The sequence below is a fragment of the Lolium rigidum genome, chromosome 7 (assembly GCF_022539505.1).
Source record: "Lolium rigidum isolate FL_2022 chromosome 7, APGP_CSIRO_Lrig_0.1, whole genome shotgun sequence".
NCBI classification, from domain to species: domain Eukaryota; kingdom Viridiplantae; phylum Streptophyta; class Magnoliopsida; order Poales; family Poaceae; genus Lolium; species Lolium rigidum.
Genome location: NC_061514.1, coordinates 77,506,378 through 77,521,974, shown reverse-complemented (window position 1 = coordinate 77,521,974; position 15,597 = coordinate 77,506,378). Strand labels below are relative to the sequence as shown.

At 45.1% G+C, this 15,597-nt stretch overlaps 1 protein-coding gene across 1 annotated transcript; it reads right to left on the bottom strand.

The window, feature by feature from the left end:
• Positions 1 to 7,522: 7,522 nt before the first annotated feature.
• Positions 7,523 to 13,640, bottom strand: LOC124671566 (phosphoenolpyruvate carboxylase kinase 2-like). Its single transcript, XM_047207924.1, has 4 exons — positions 13,192 to 13,640; positions 12,987 to 13,095; positions 8,155 to 8,989; positions 7,523 to 7,951 (listed from the first exon to the last, which is right to left on the bottom strand). Exons 1-4 carry the CDS (start codon positions 13,638 to 13,640, stop codon positions 7,893 to 7,895), a joined length of 1,452 nt encoding a protein of 483 aa, XP_047063880.1. The 3' UTR covers positions 7,523 to 7,892.
• Positions 13,641 to 15,597: the final 1,957 nt, after the last annotated feature.

Genomic DNA, 15,597 nt, shown 5'->3' with positions numbered 1-15,597 from the left:
AGGGTTTTGGACGTGAATATAACCATTTTTCTTGTACGAAAAGTTAAGCCGCTTCATATATACGTGAGGGGTGTCGGCCGACTGAACCAACACCTATCAAACAAACAAATCTATAACTTTATGTGTTCATCTACCTCCTACCCATGTATCTTGCTTCTTGTTTTCTTTTTGTCTTTTGGCGGCGAATCCACGAGATCCTAGGGCGGTCACGTCGACCTAGGTCAGCCCATAGCTCCCGCATGCCCTGACGGTGTCCCTCCCTGGCGAGTGGGTTTTTGGTTCTCAAAAGCGCCCGCTGGGCTGTCTTGCACACCTCTCTTCGGCCGAGGTTGCCTCAGCGTGTGCTGTTGCGTATCATGCTCGGCATCGAGGATACACGGTGACATGTTCGTGTGCATCAACAATCTAGAATGTTGTTGTCTCCACCAGCTCTGATGCATGAAAAAAAACTCATAAAACGCGCCATCCAATCTCTCCAAGACACCCCCTAGAAGGAAGCAACGAAAATGCCACCATCCCCACTCCACATAACCATATGAAGCCTAGATTTGCAACTTGGAGACACTTGGCTTTCTCGCATCTGAAGAGGAAAACTCCCGACAAAAATACCGTTGTCAAACCTACCAGATCAAGTTATGTAAGTAATTCCCTAAAAAAAAAGTTAGGTAAGTAAAATTTTGATACACACCCATATTTCCAACAAACAACACGTTAAAAAGGAACTAACACTCAACATATATCAAACTAAACAGCAAACTTTCAATCAAAAATTAATATAATATGTAAGGGCTACAATGGGGTGATGTCAGCCTTTCCTTACACTTGCCACGTTAGATTTTTGCTTAGTTAGAGGAGAGAGAATGAATGGAGAGAAGATTGTCTTCCCTTAGTCACATAATTTCTTACTAAAAATAATTAATTATCATTTATTGCAAAAATGACAATAAGAGATAATGCAATGTACCGATTATATTTATCATCCTCTCTAGATGACATGGACTGCTAAGAGAAGACGTGTCTTCCGTACCATTGTACATGCCCTTACATATTAGCACCAATTTTGTACAAAATCGGCAACAAATAATGTGAAACGGAAGAAGTAACTAATAATTAGCCAATGTGGCATTCACCAGAGGTGGGACGCAAGCACTCTGCAAGGCGACGGTTGCTGCGACGGCTCAGCGTCGAGCTTCACCCGGCACGAGAGGTACTTCTTCCAGCCGTCCATGTACGACTCCAGCACCACGTCCACGTCCACCTCCGCCGACCGCCACCGCCTCTCCGACGCCATGCGGCCGCGCAGCTCGTCGGACAGCGCCACCCCGGCGCCGAGCGCCACCATCCGCACGCGCTTCTGCGCGCCCTCGGCGACGCAGAACTCGGGCGCGCGGCCCCACGCCAGCACCGCCCCGCCGTAGGAGACCGCCACCGTCCCGCGCTCGTTGTAGTACTCGCACGACTCCGAGATCCGACTGCTGCTGCTGACGCCGTGGAGCGTGAGGTTGAACGCCGGGGAGATGAGGGGCCCCGGGCCGTCCAGCCCGTCGAAGCCGGCGAGGTCGACGGAGAAAGTGGGGACGGGGATCTGGTGGCGGTCGAGATCGGGGAGAAGTATAGCAAGCAGCACGACGGCCATGAACGCGCCTATTAACACGGCTGAGATCCTGGGGTCGAGGGGGGCTTCTTCGTGCTTCCTCGCCGGAGCGGTGGGAACGTGGGGCGATGCTCCTGCTTCCACGTCCGGCTTCATGGCGGAGACGCGAGAACGAAGAAAAGCCTTCTAGACGAGCCTCGATTGTTTGGGAAGTTTACATGCATACGTGCGCGGCGTGGACACTATGATATTTACGGGAGTTGCTGGAGTGCAGCTCCAGCTATCTTGGAGGTGTTCATCTTATTTACTACTCCGTAGAGGATTTTAGGGGGAGACTTGTATAGTATCACCCTATTAGATGAGATCATAAGATCAACTCATAAAAATTACATATTCACAAAATGCATAAAAATCAACAGTAACTATATAACAAACCTATGGGATGTACCTACAACTCCAAAAAAATTGAGCTCAAATTAAATCTACATTAGAGGAAAAAGAACGAAAAATCTACTTGAATAGTGTCAACTCTAGGAGTGGTATTTCACGCTATTCATTCCAAATTTATCCCTTTTAGCTCTCTAAATGTAGATCGAATTTGAAGCAGCAATTTTTTTGCTATTGCACATATAACACATATGTATGTATGTTATCCATTTTTAGAATATTTGAACATGTTTTTTTATTTTAAATAAAGTGATTTCATACACCTATCTAAAACCAGATCCTACCAAGTTGTCCCCAAAATTCTGGAACCGCTATTGCTCTGCTTAGTCGCGAACTAGATCTCGCTGTCCAGCAAAATAAGAGTTCAGAAGCGGTCACACTAGAATGCAACGCGCCGGGAGACCCCGCTATGCTTGCTTCACCTTTACATGGACTAGTAGAACGAGTGTGCGTTGTTATGGAAATGTTATATACAAGAAAATTATAATGTTTCTTAATTTTACAGGCAAAAGGTAGAGAGGGCTACACGTAGTTCATGATAAAATCTACCAAGATATATATATAGGGCACAAAATCATATGCAAACAAAATCAAAACTACACCATCTTGGCAAAACTATAATGGACTAGTCTTCTCGAGGAGGACCAGAAAATTTTTCGTAGGGGTACAAATTATCATCGATCATTCTTCTCTAGAAGAACCGACGAAATTTCTTGAATTTTTTAGGGCAACGTGTTCATGCATCATATATGGTTTATTCCATGTAAAAATATGAATCCCAATATCTAAAATCGAAGGGAACCTCAAAAAATAATTAACTCGTTTATAATCATAATGTGAGAGAAATACTGTAAGAGAAACCAAGAATCGTGAACCAAGATTACGTAGGAGAAGATTTCTCAAATAAAGCAAACAAACTCAAACTAGCTCGGCTCTAATCCTAGACCTAGCCGCCGAACCCATCCCTTCTTCAGTTACCGTCCCCCCCCCCCCCTTCGCCCTTTCACAATGGGGTGTATCTTAGGCGTTATCCTAGGTAGTAGTATATATTAAGAGACAATACTCACAATGCATTGTATCTAAATTTAATGATTTTAGAAATATGCATGCATGTGATTGGTCTAGCAATGTTTTTTCTATGGTTTTGTGCAAGAGTTGTGATTCAACACCACTCTCTTTCAACATTTAATATAGCGCCACATATGCAAAGTACTTAGGATACCGCGCTAAGATATCTCCATTGTGAAAGGCCTTCTGGCTACACCCTATAGCCCTGACCCCTGAGGGTAGGCCTTCATCGCAACATCCTCCTGAGTACTGACGCGGTCACCTCCCGTGCACTGTGAGGTCGGGCTCAATGTCCGGTGCGAGGCCTGGCTTGACATATGTCTGCTTTCCACTCGTCTGTTGTTCTGCCCTCCTTTTTCTGTTTATTCTCCTTGCCCGTATGCATGTCTCTTCCCACCATGCATTGATGGACATATTGGCTGGAAATCGAATGGATACATGGCGGCGAGGGCCCCTATGAGTGACGTTGTGGTGTTGAAGTCGACCCAAATTGAAGGTGGGAGGTTGGCGGAAAACTCCGTGGCCCAAAGAATTGGGAATTTTCATTATGCGTGATTTCCCTTTTTTCGTGTATATTGAAAACATAAATTGCTTGTACGGGCGATGTGATAGGCCTTTTATTTACTCAAAATCAAGAACAACATATTGTTTTAAGCACGAGGTCCTCTTTCATATATCTCATAAAGATGGTGTTAATATCACGTATGTGTCGCCGCCACTTCCAAGCCTAGAAGTCTCTTCACCTTTGTCTTCTCAATAGATCGGTTCCTAGCTGCATAAGGTCACTATGATGCACATACATGAGGGTGCAAAATATTTACAAGTGTGTGGTTTCGTATTTAGTTCCGCTGCCCTCAAAAAAGTATAAAATTGTCTTATGAAAGAAGAAAGAATTTGAAGATTTGCTCATTCTTTTAGATTTTATTTTGTAATCGCTACAGACAGCTTATGCATCTTTACCTTGTATTATTTACTAATAATATAAATATATATGATATTCATTGTAAAAAAAACACGAATGCCTCTCCGAAACTCAGGTTGTTTTGGTGTGAAGCCATTTCCATTCTATAGTGGCAATGGCGATATATATGTATAACTGGTACGTACACTTTGCTCTCAAGTCAAGTGCAAGCTTATGGCCCCCGCCATGTGCAAGCAGGAAGCCACGCGTGAAGCTAGATCTGTATGTGAAGGACATACTGATACGTGACCCGTCCTGCACCAGCAATTGTAGGTCCATGAAGCTTTCTGTAAATTGGCAGCAGGAAAGTTCCTAAATTCAGTGATCGGGAAAAAAGTTGGTTCAGAGAAATAGACAGCTCAGTTTATTTGCGAAAAACCGAACAAAAATCTAAACAACTAAATAAGTATAGGTCCGCTTAGTTGGGAGCAGAAGAAGAGCAAGGATTGCTGGGGATAGCGCGATGCCAAGCAGGCACCGTACACAGCGATTGTCCTGGACCCGGAGTAGATGAACTAGCAAAGGCGCCATGTGACATGTCCTTTCCCTCTTTTGCTGTTACCTGGATCTTTTCAGCCCGAATTCCCTGCTCGCGCCGGTAGACGATTTGCACAAAAATAATCAAAACTTAAAGAAAAACACAGACTGACCCTCCGGCGAAACTATTTCACCCATCTAACCCTTTTGTGTGGCGTCCCTCCCATCGGCGCCACACATGCCAGTGTGGCGCCCGTTCTGCCGGCGCCACTCTCCCGGCCCGACGTGGCGCCCTCGACGCCCGAGCGCGGTGCGCCGATCCGACGTGGCAGCATGTGTGGCGCCCCTCCCAACGGTGCCACACATGCCAACATGCTGCCACGTCGGATCGGCGCACCAGCTCAGCGTCGAGGGCGCCACGTCGGCTGGGAGAGTGGCGCCGGCAGGAGGGGCGCCACACTGGCATGTGTGGCGCCGATGAAAGGGGCGCCACATAAAAGGGTTAGATGGGTGAAATAATTTTACCAGAGGATCAGTCTGTGCTTTTCTTTAAGTTTTGGATTATTTTTGTGCAAATCGCCGCGCCGGCACAGAGCTCATATCGATCGAAACATCTTTTTCACATGTCTACACTACACTCCACAGCGACACATCTAGAATTGGTGCATAGCTACAGTACCACATTGTTCCAGATGCAACAGAAAAAAGAGCATTCGCGCGTCCCGTCTGAGACCGACCGTAGAGTCAAAGTCACGACCGAGAGGAGGGGAATCTGAATCAGCATCTCCTGCGCCCATGCAGCTAACTTTTCTGCGCCCATTCGACACAAGCTTGCACGCCAAGCAGGGGAGTACAACGCAGTACCATTCGGAGTTTCGGACGGAGAAGAGGATAAACTCAGCATATGCCGCTCGATCGAGCGTACGGTGGAAGTCCGTGCAAATCACGCGATTCGTTTGCATGATCACTGATCAGGGCATAATTAGGCGAGGTCTTCTCTAAATAAAGCGAGTCAAGGTGCTACCAAAAAACGCCCAAAGTAATCACGAGCACCTGGTTCCGCTTGATTAAACGTCTATAAGAAAGCAGAGAAAAGCGGTTAGGGAGGTGATAGCTAGGGAATCACCGCTTCACTAGGCTATCGTTTATCACACTCGTTTCATGCATTGCTTATTGGCAAAGGGAATGGAATCGTTGCACATACTGTAGTAGCACGTAGAAAATTGAAAAGCTGTCCTTTCTGGCTTGGTGGAGACGTTTTTATTTGTCACTATTAGTCCCATCTCCGCATCGAAAGAGATGCATAAAGCTTTTATTATTAATTTATTTAACAAAAAATCTCGCAAAACATATGTGTCAAAGCACCCTGAATTCATCACACAACACCTATGGAACCCAACAACAAGGGTAGATCACTGCCATGTGTTCTAGAATCACAAACAACGCCATACAACCTTGGTCAAATCTGCCATCGACACCACCCATGTGTGTGTCCATCACCAAGATCCCGATGCACTACCTCGCGGAGACTCAATGTCTTCGACGTGGTAGATGCCACGCCGCTCTACCTCCTAACACCTCCAGCGAACACCTATTCCAAGACGATGCCTTAAGGAGGGAGAACGACACACTAGTGTCGCTTTAATTCAGAAGACTCGAATCTAGGGTTTCCCCCAAAGAAACTCGTGGCATGTCGGCTGCAACGACGATGTCTTCAACAAGGGAGCGACACGTAGAAGCTGCCATTGTACATGGTTTTCATCGATAGTCACACCTCCCCAAACTCATAGTCGATTGAATCGACAGCTTGTCATCGTTGTTGGCCGCCTCGTAGGAGGACGAGTGGATGACCAAGGTACGATGCCACCATCTCACATGACCCTGCCACCGCACGTCAAAGCCTAGCCTTGCACCGACAACCGCTTATGACGCCGAAGTCCACCGCATAGGCCTCTGATGCCACCTGGAACACGTGCTTTGCCCGGTAGCACCCTACAGTGGCGTCGTGGGAGAGGAGAGGGAGGAAGGCAGCGATTGTAGCTGGAGGCGGCTAGGGCTTCCCGTGTAGCCCTAGGTGGAGGCACACTGACATGGGCAAGCACCCTGGAGAAGGTATGCGTGTAGCAATCCGTTTTATACTACATTCCAATTACAGGTCACGACATGTACTACTCCCTCCATACCGGTTTACAGGGGTATTACGTTTTTTGAGAAAAACTTTGACTAACAATTTAGTCAACAAAATATAGAATATATTATAAAAATTATACTGTTAGAAACTTCTTTTGAATACGAATTCGACGGTATAATTATTTGAGGTATAAATCTTATATTTTGTTGACCAAATTTAAAGTGAAAGCTCTTTCTTGGAATGCGTAATAACCCTGCAAACCGGTACGGAGGTAGTATAATTTAAAAGAAAACAATAAATACGTTCAAAAACAAGTCGCTGGAGGATAAATTATTGGGTTCATAACGGATAACCGATAATGGATCACGGTCCCTCAACGGAGACAGATCGGACGGCCCGAGAGATCAAATTCTCTATCTTAATATGTGTGCAGGATGGATTAGGTGGCCCCTGTCAAAGATAAGGTGGCTCGTCTATTTTGTCTATTCATGAAGCCACGTTACTAACCTGCAACTGAACTTTCATCCTAGCTACGTTACTAACTTTCAACTGAACTAGAGTAGATGTTACCAAAGCTGTCGACGTTAACAACACACCTTGCTTTGTTGTGTTCCAGGGTGCAACGCAAAACGCAACACCTGTTCCCAACTTTGTAGCAAACCAAAAGCTGGGTTATCCGCAACAACTAATACTAAACAGAGCGACAGATAATATGAAAAACAGAGGGAGTAATAGATATTACACAGATGTGAAATCGTTAAGAGTCTAGCTATCAGCTGAATCTGGCGTCAAAAAGAGCAAAAATAACTTGGCTCATCCAGGATTGATGTGGAAGACGTTTCCAAGCTTAAAACTTTTTGAGCAAAATGAGACGAAGAACCACAGAAAGACCAACTACTACTTCATATATAAATTTATACATGAAGGGTTAGTATGTACATCAGCATCCCCGCCACAGGAAAACCGATCGAACAGATAGGCGTTCTCTTACCAAGGCAGAAAAAAAGGGCCTAGTAGAAAGAAAAGAGGGAAAAAAGAGATCGAGCTAAAGCCTAAGATCTCTTCTTCGGCACTCCTGGATTTGATACAATGGTAGTACTCGACAGTCGATAATCTCTACTGCATCATCGCACACTCGCATGTACAGAGGTTGAAGACGAAAGAACGTTGTTGTTGTCTCTACGGTAACAGTCGACGACGACCTGGGTTCTTCTTCAGGTTGGCTCCACCACCTCATCTCGGGCTCCTCCGCCGCTCAGGATCCATGGGTGCTCTGGAATTTTATCAATGTGTAGTTTGGATTAGGATAAGCTGATAATTAGGGGCAGGTAATGAAGCCTAAGGAGTAGAATAATCTGACGAAAGAAACGAATCATGCACTTTTGTAGGAAATTATATATATTCCTGAAATATTCCGAATGCAACACGGCAGCAATGCAGAAGAATCCAACGCGATGTACGGGCGGGGACACTTACTGAGGACCTGCTCGGCGGAGAACCTTCTGGAGACGTCGCGGCAGATCATGCGCCTCAGCAGGTCCTTGGCCATGGGCGACACCCCGGAGAAGAGCCTGGGCGGGAACCTAAGGCTCCCCCTCAGCACGGCCGCGAACACGTCGGAGGCCGTCTCGCCGCTGAACGGGAACGCGCCGCCGGTGAGGAGCACGTAGAGGACGACCCCGGCGCTCCACACGTCGGCCTTCTCCCCGTACTCGTCCCCCGCGATCACCTCGGGCGCCACGTAGTGCGGCGTGCCGACGAGGCCGCGCGCGCTCTCCCCGCCGCCGACCCACGCCGCGGACCCGAAGTCCGCGAGCCGGGCCCTTACGGGCCCGTCGCCGCCGGCGGCGACGTCGAGGAGCACATTGTCGGGCTTGACGTCGCGGTGCGCGACGCCGCGGCGGTGGCAGAGCGCGAGGGCGTCGGCGAGCTGCGCGGCGACGGCGGCGGCCTCGGGCTCCGGGACGGGCGCGCCGTGGCGGAGGCGGACCCAGTCGAGCAGGTCGGGCCCCGTGCAGAGGTCCATGACCATGTGCGTCCAGGCGTCGTCCTCGTAGACGGTGTGCACCTGCACGACGCCGGGGTTCCCCGCGGCGGCGAGGCGCGCCAGCTTGGGCTCCAGCTCGGCCAGGCCGCGGTCGAGGTCGTCGGCGAGGCGCGAGCGGTCGACGGACTTGACGGCGTAGAGGGCGCCCGTGGCGCGGGAGGCGCAGCGGTGGACGACGCCGAAGCGGCCGCGCCCGATCTCCTCGCCGATCTCGTAGTCGCGCCGGAGTTCCTCCTCACTCATAGGCAAGATCTGTTTTTTATCCTGATCTTTTTTCGTTTTGTTTCGTTTGAGGATGGATGTGGCTCGATCTCGGGCGGGCAGGTGGGTAAAGGCTATTTAACGACGAGCCCCGGAACTCAGGGCCAGAGCCGAATATTCGGATCCTTCTGGACTGGACAGGTTCCACTCTATACCGATTCTGCCCTCTCGTCTAGTGCCACGTCTGGTTAATTTGGATTACAACACCCTGATGTACTCCGTAATAATAAGATACAGTATACAGTACTGTATTAGAATTGCAAATTATAGCTAGATATATTTGGCTCAAGAGGAGTCAGGCAGTCAGCTAGCAAGCAGCACGGCTCCGAGCTGAAACGTATTTCCTAAGACTCCACCTGAAGTACTCTTGGCTTACGTTACACAATTACACTACTGAACCTTCCACAATACGCACCCTTATCTAATTCTATCACGATTCCAATTATAGTTGGATACTTGGATAATTATTAGACTCAGGCAGGACTTAGCGAGCAGCACACGACTCCAACAGTTTTCTAAGTCTAACACTAAATGTTCCCTGAATCATATGTTTTCGGATCTTATATATTTTGCACATAGAAATAAGTTGTAATATGTACGAGATAAAATGACAACATACTAGTATCATATGTTTAAAATATACTACATCAGACACAATATTACAATATTTCATATAAAAATATATCAATTTTCATGTATATAAAATTATAACGAGGGTTAGCGGGGAGCGGGGATGAGGAGACCTTTTAATCCCCATCCCCATTTTAGCTTATGGGGATAAAAATTGTCCATACCCGTCCCCTAATAGATGAATTCCCCACGGATTTATGGGGAACAGGGCCTATTGCCATCCCTTGGATCCCATAGAACTCTTTTCTACGAGATTATGTGCGCGCTACATTTTACTGGAAATCTAAAAATCTCAACTGGAAACCTCATTTCAATGATCATTGTTTTCACGTAATAAAACCAAACGAACTTTGTTGTATATATAAAATCCCCTCGGATTTAAATAAGCGTGTTTCCTATTCGTAGGTTCGAATCTTGTAAATCAAAGAGGTAGTCTGCTCCATGAGCCATGATCTCTTCTTGACTATGCCTATATGGTCCTACCGTAAAGTGTCCATGTCCTTTGTTTTTGTAGAAACAGAGGTAAAAGATTTGCTGCTATCTGTTATTTAAGAATAAGAGAATTAACTAGTTAATTAACAGGAAACAGTGAGAACCTTCATAACAAAACCGCATGCGAACAACTCTTAAAGCATGGAACTCCCTCGACCCCTGGACAAACTATCTGAACGTGCTACAACCATGAACTATCGACGCTTGGACAAAGACCCCAGACACGAGAACCCGAGGAAAATCGGTCTAGCCATCAAGCAGCTTTCTTTGTGATGGCATTCTTCTTACTTTTGGTCCTGAGAATTTTCTCCACCTTCTTGATTTTACCTCTCAAAGCCTTCTCGGTCAAGAGGCAAACTATCTCCTTATAATATATGGGGCAAGCCGCCTCCAAACTAATAAGAAGGTCGCATAACTTTTTTGCAAAGAAAAACATGACAAAATATCAAAAAATGATACACGATCTAAATGCATATGTATCTGGACAAATCTAGGACATCCTTTTTCTTGGACCTAACGGAGTTGAATGTTTGCACTCTTGTTGCACAAAAAACTTCCTACACGTGGATCGAACACAGCCTTTGCATCTAAGTGCCTGACTACGGCCGGGACAGACCGTCACGGCCATACCAATAACGGCTTTTGGATAAAGCTTGGGCCACTGGCCGGTGGGTCCTCTCCCCGGACAGACAGGTACGGTACGGGCGCCGAGCTCGACCACGTACGCGAGCACGTCTACCGGACCTCCAGCCGTACGTGGACACTTGCCCGTCGTGACGGTACGGGGGATAAACTATAAAGGGCCCGCATATCCGTTTTGTGATAAGATCACGCAGTTATATAAGCCATATCTCCTGCGCCTCTAACGTAACTGTCTCGCTATGGGGAGAATATATTTTGGTGCTCCCGAGCTTAACAAACACTTATCTTAGAATGTGATTCTTCTTCTTTTGAAATCGCGTGTGGCGTAGTGGACTGTTCTTATTAGTTTATACGCACTAGCTCGTTCTGGAACATAAGCAGATATGGATATCTCTTACGGAGTAGTATATATCAATTCATGGCACATTGCGTTTCTCCTTTAGCATATTTTTCTGTGCAGCACCATGACAGAAAGATGATAAAATGCCCGGTTGATTTTCAGTTCTATGCGAGCATATGCCACTCAAGATCCATTCTGGCAAACACGAGTGACTTGCCGTTAGTATTTGGTGGACATGAACGGCCGTAATCGCAAAATTGAATATAAGCATTGGTTGACCTAAAACCCATATAAACCATAAAAAGTGATTTTTTGATTCGCATGGATAGAATTTTATCACAAAGGTTCATTTATAACCATTATCGCCTTTTAGGTTCTTTGCACTACTTTATATATAATTATCAATAGATCGAGAAAAGGTTCTCTGTACTTGAACTTCAATCTTAGCAACATGTTGTGTTGTTTAGGTTAACCTCACAAACACTTTGCTACAAGTTGCAAGATGCCTCTCGGGGTTTTAGAGCATCTCCACTCGAGGGCTCTAAAGGCCCCTTAAAGGGCCATGGAGGTGCCAGTCTAAAAAATTGTGCGAAGGCAACCCCCTCCCTCCCAATTTCGTTTTGCCGCCAACGCTGCCCAATTAGTAATCCGGGGCTCTCAAGCCGAACCCAACCTAGATGGACCAGTGTTGGAGGGAAGCATGGCGGGAAATAATGCGTGAAGCGGCCGGTCGTCATGGGCCAGCGCTGTTCGCGGCTGAGAAACGGCCTATTCATGTTCTTCCTCCTCGCCTTCCGCGCCGGCCTGCTTGCCGTGCGAGCCTTTGCAACAAAGGCGGGTGGGCGGCAACAGCGACACGTAAAAAGGTTTTGTTTGCACAGGTTCCTTAGAGTAATTTGTGTCAAACTCTTTATGATGTTCTTGGCAATAAAAGGTTCCACCTTTTTGAAATAAAAATTTAGCAAGTATGGACATGCAAAGGGTTCCATAGACAACATGCAGTGATTTTATCTACTACCATCCCTTCTATAATATAAGGTGTATTTCATTTTTCTGACCGGTGCTTTGACCAAGAATTACTCATTTAACATGTGTTTATTTCATAAAAATATAATATTTTTTTGAAGCACACAAGTCAAGTGTGTTTAAATAAGAATACAATGACATCAATTTTATTTTCATATTAAATATATCCAAACAGACTAATTATTGGTCAAAGGCTCAAAGCCTTGGTCAACAGAAATGAAATACGCCTTATATTTCGTACTGGAGGTAGTAGGTAGCACTAGTTATTTAGATTTGTATTTGCAAGGAAACATGTTCAGCTAATCACCACAAAAGTCTTTTACTCCCGTCGACCCAAATTATTACATATCACATACTATATCAACTATAAGTGTACTTTGAGCTACGTCAATTAATTTGGGCTGCAGGAAATACTCTCTCCATCCTAGAATAGGATGTCTATAATATTTTGATAAAATTAAACTTCTCAAAGTTGGACCAACTATATAGAAAAAAATATCCCAAATCAATTTATTTAGAACCGCCGTGAAATATATTTTCATATTAGGTGCATTTACATTTGTAGTTGTTGACAAGTGTTTGTATATAGGTGCTCAAATTTTGAAAAATTTAACTTTAATAAAAAGAATTGTAGGCATCCTAATTTAGAAAGATATTACCACTGGATGCTCGGCCGACATTTTCTTCATTCGCATTACATTAGCACTCGTGTGCCTTGCGTGGTTTTATTTTTCTCGACAGGGGAAAAAAGAGGTACAGTACGTACGATCGTCCCATTTCGTTGGTAATTATCAGTTTGTGTGGTGGCATGGAGGGAGCCCAGCATCACCGCACAGGCACTTGTTGAGCTGGAAGGCGGACTCGCCGAACCTCAACCGCAGAACCGCTGGGCACCATGCCGCAGAGCCTGTTGCTGCTGACGTTGAAGAACTGCAGGCCGTCCAGGTTCAGCACCTCCACCGGGATTCCGCCGCTGAGCCTGTTGCCGCTGAGGTCGATGCTGGTGATGTGGGGCTGCGCGGCGAGGGACGCCGGGATGCCGCCGGTGAGCCGGTTGGAGGAGAGGTCCAAGAACTGGAGCGCGGTGAGCGCGCCCAGGTAGGACGGCACGGGGCCAGACACGCCGGTCCCGGTGACCGTGAGCGCAAAGAGACCGGAGATACTAGCGAGCTCCTTGGGGATGGGGCCGTACAAGCCCGGAACCTTGTACAGCGTCAGGTCCACGAGGTTGGCCAGCCCGACGATGGCGGCGCCGGGGATAGTGCCGGCGACGTTGTCGTCCTCGACGATGTCGAGGCCGATGACGTTCACCTGGCCCGTGGCCGGGAAGTATTCGCACTTGATGCCACGCCAGTGACAGCACTTGGTGGCCGGCGTCCAGGACGCGAAGTAGGAGGCGTTGTTGAAGGCTGCCTTGACGGCGACCAGCGCCGCAATGTCGCCGGCGTTGCAGTCATTCCTGGACGCCGACTCCACGCCGGCGAGGAGGAGCAGGACGATGGTCGCGTACAAGGACAGCATCATGGGCTCTGCAGGTAGTTGAAACGGATCAAGCTAGTGCACATTGTGTCGTGTGATGTCGTGTATATATACTACACACGTACACACGCATGCAAGTTGCAAGTTGCAAGTTTTGGCGCCGCTGGTGTTCGAAACTTCGAACAAACATTGCTACAGAGATATATGCACCCGGATTTGGTCGCCAAAAGGATCGGTACGATGTGGGTTCGATGGGCTCTCTACTAGTACTCCGGAGTACAAACTTGCAGTTAAGTTTGGGGCACTTGCACTCATTCATTATCGGACCAAAGGATATCTGTTCAAATACTGTCTGTATGGTATGGGTGAGTATGAGCTAGTGTTTTCTTAACCAACTACTGCCATAGTGTAGTGAGTGATTCATCCACTGAATTATTGACTAAAACACTACCGCATGATCTAATTATCTAATATTCTATTATTTTTCAAAATAAATATTATCTATATTTTTGGGGCTCTAACTTCTAAATTAATATATCTAAGAAACAATTAAGTGCATCTTATCCAAACAAACTGTAAAAATTTGCTACTCCCTCTGTTCCATAACTTGAACTAAAATCATGAAAATAATTATGCAACATAGGGAATAACTTCTATTTATATTTATCTTATTTTGTGAAAAAAAGCCACATATAATTCTAAATTTTGTAAGAATGTCTTTACTTATAATTTAACAATGTATTTTTTCCTAGAAGTGATCATAAACTACATTTTTAACTCATAAAATAAAAAATATGTTTCTGTAAATATTAAGACTAACATTGCTATTTGGAAAATAAAATCAAGCTTATGTCATCTGAGCAAACCCACTTGTGAATAGAAAACTAAGTACTGGTAATCATATATGAAAGGATTAAAATGACCTTTTGAAATATAAAAGATTTTCCAAAAATATGACACAAGGGTGGATAAAAGGGTAATGATGTGTTTGCGGCAATTAAAGCAATTTTTAAAATTAAACCAACAATCCAAACTTCATTGCAACTTTGGGATATTTCTATGGACCTTTTCTCTTTAAATACGTCATTGATATTCGTTCAATATAGTACAACTCTCTCCGTTCCAATGTATAAGGTTTTATTTTTTGAAAAGTCAAGCTAAGTAAATTTGACCAAACTTGTATAAAAACCATTAGCAACTATAATATGATATAGATATCATATGAAAATACAATTCATGATGCATCCAACGGTATTGATTTTGAATTGTACATGCTAATAATTATTCTAAAACTTAGTCAAAAATTCCGTAGTTTGACTTTTCAGAAAGATATAATTCTTATTCATTGTAAAAAAGGTAGTATGAATGTAGACAAACCTTTTCTCTTTCTTAAAAAAAGGAAATCATTCCAAACGCATGTCCTAGAAACGAGTATGTCGAGACACGCTGCTGAGAAAGCCAATTATATTACTTTTATCCACCCGCACCTCACGATAACAAATTACATATACACTGTGAAAACATCCTGACAATTGACAATTTAAAGTTGGTCCCTCGACTCATAATACCGTGAATTGTAATCCCTCAGAATGGTTTTGTCAATTCGATGACGGTTTGAAATGATGCGGTTCCTAAGTGTACACCATCTCACCTCCATGTATCAGATACCTTACAAAATTTGTTTGGATATCCCATCTATTTGAATTAGAAAGCAGGGTATAAAAAAACTAGTGATAAAGGGCATCCATATTTGTTGGACTGCCGATTCTTTGTACCTTATCTTTTTAATTTTAATCCATTCTATTTCTAAATACTTGTTTTGATTTATAATTCTATCTTTTAAATATGTATTCACCAACCTTTCTACGATAATTCTTTTATTAATTCTATAGTTGGTCTTAAGGAAATTGGTGGTGTGCCACATTATTGGAAACATCATTAAAGGATAAAAAAGTGCATGTGATGCTAATAGTTGAGAGACTAACTTTGAGACGTTACAAGT

Coding starts and splice junctions, on each gene's coding strand:
- LOC124671566 (XM_047207924.1), bottom strand. CDS start 13,640: ATGATGCTGTCCTTGTACGCGACCATCGTCCTGCTCCTCCTCGCCGGC. Junction 13,096..13,191: donor GGCGCGCTCACCGCGCTCCA/GTTCTTGGACCT, acceptor CAGCGGCAACAG/GCTCAGCGGCGGAATCCCGG. Junction 7,952..8,154: donor CTCCGCCGAGCAGGTCCTCA/GTAAGTGTCCCC, acceptor ATAAAATTCCAG/AGCACCCATGGATCCTGAGC.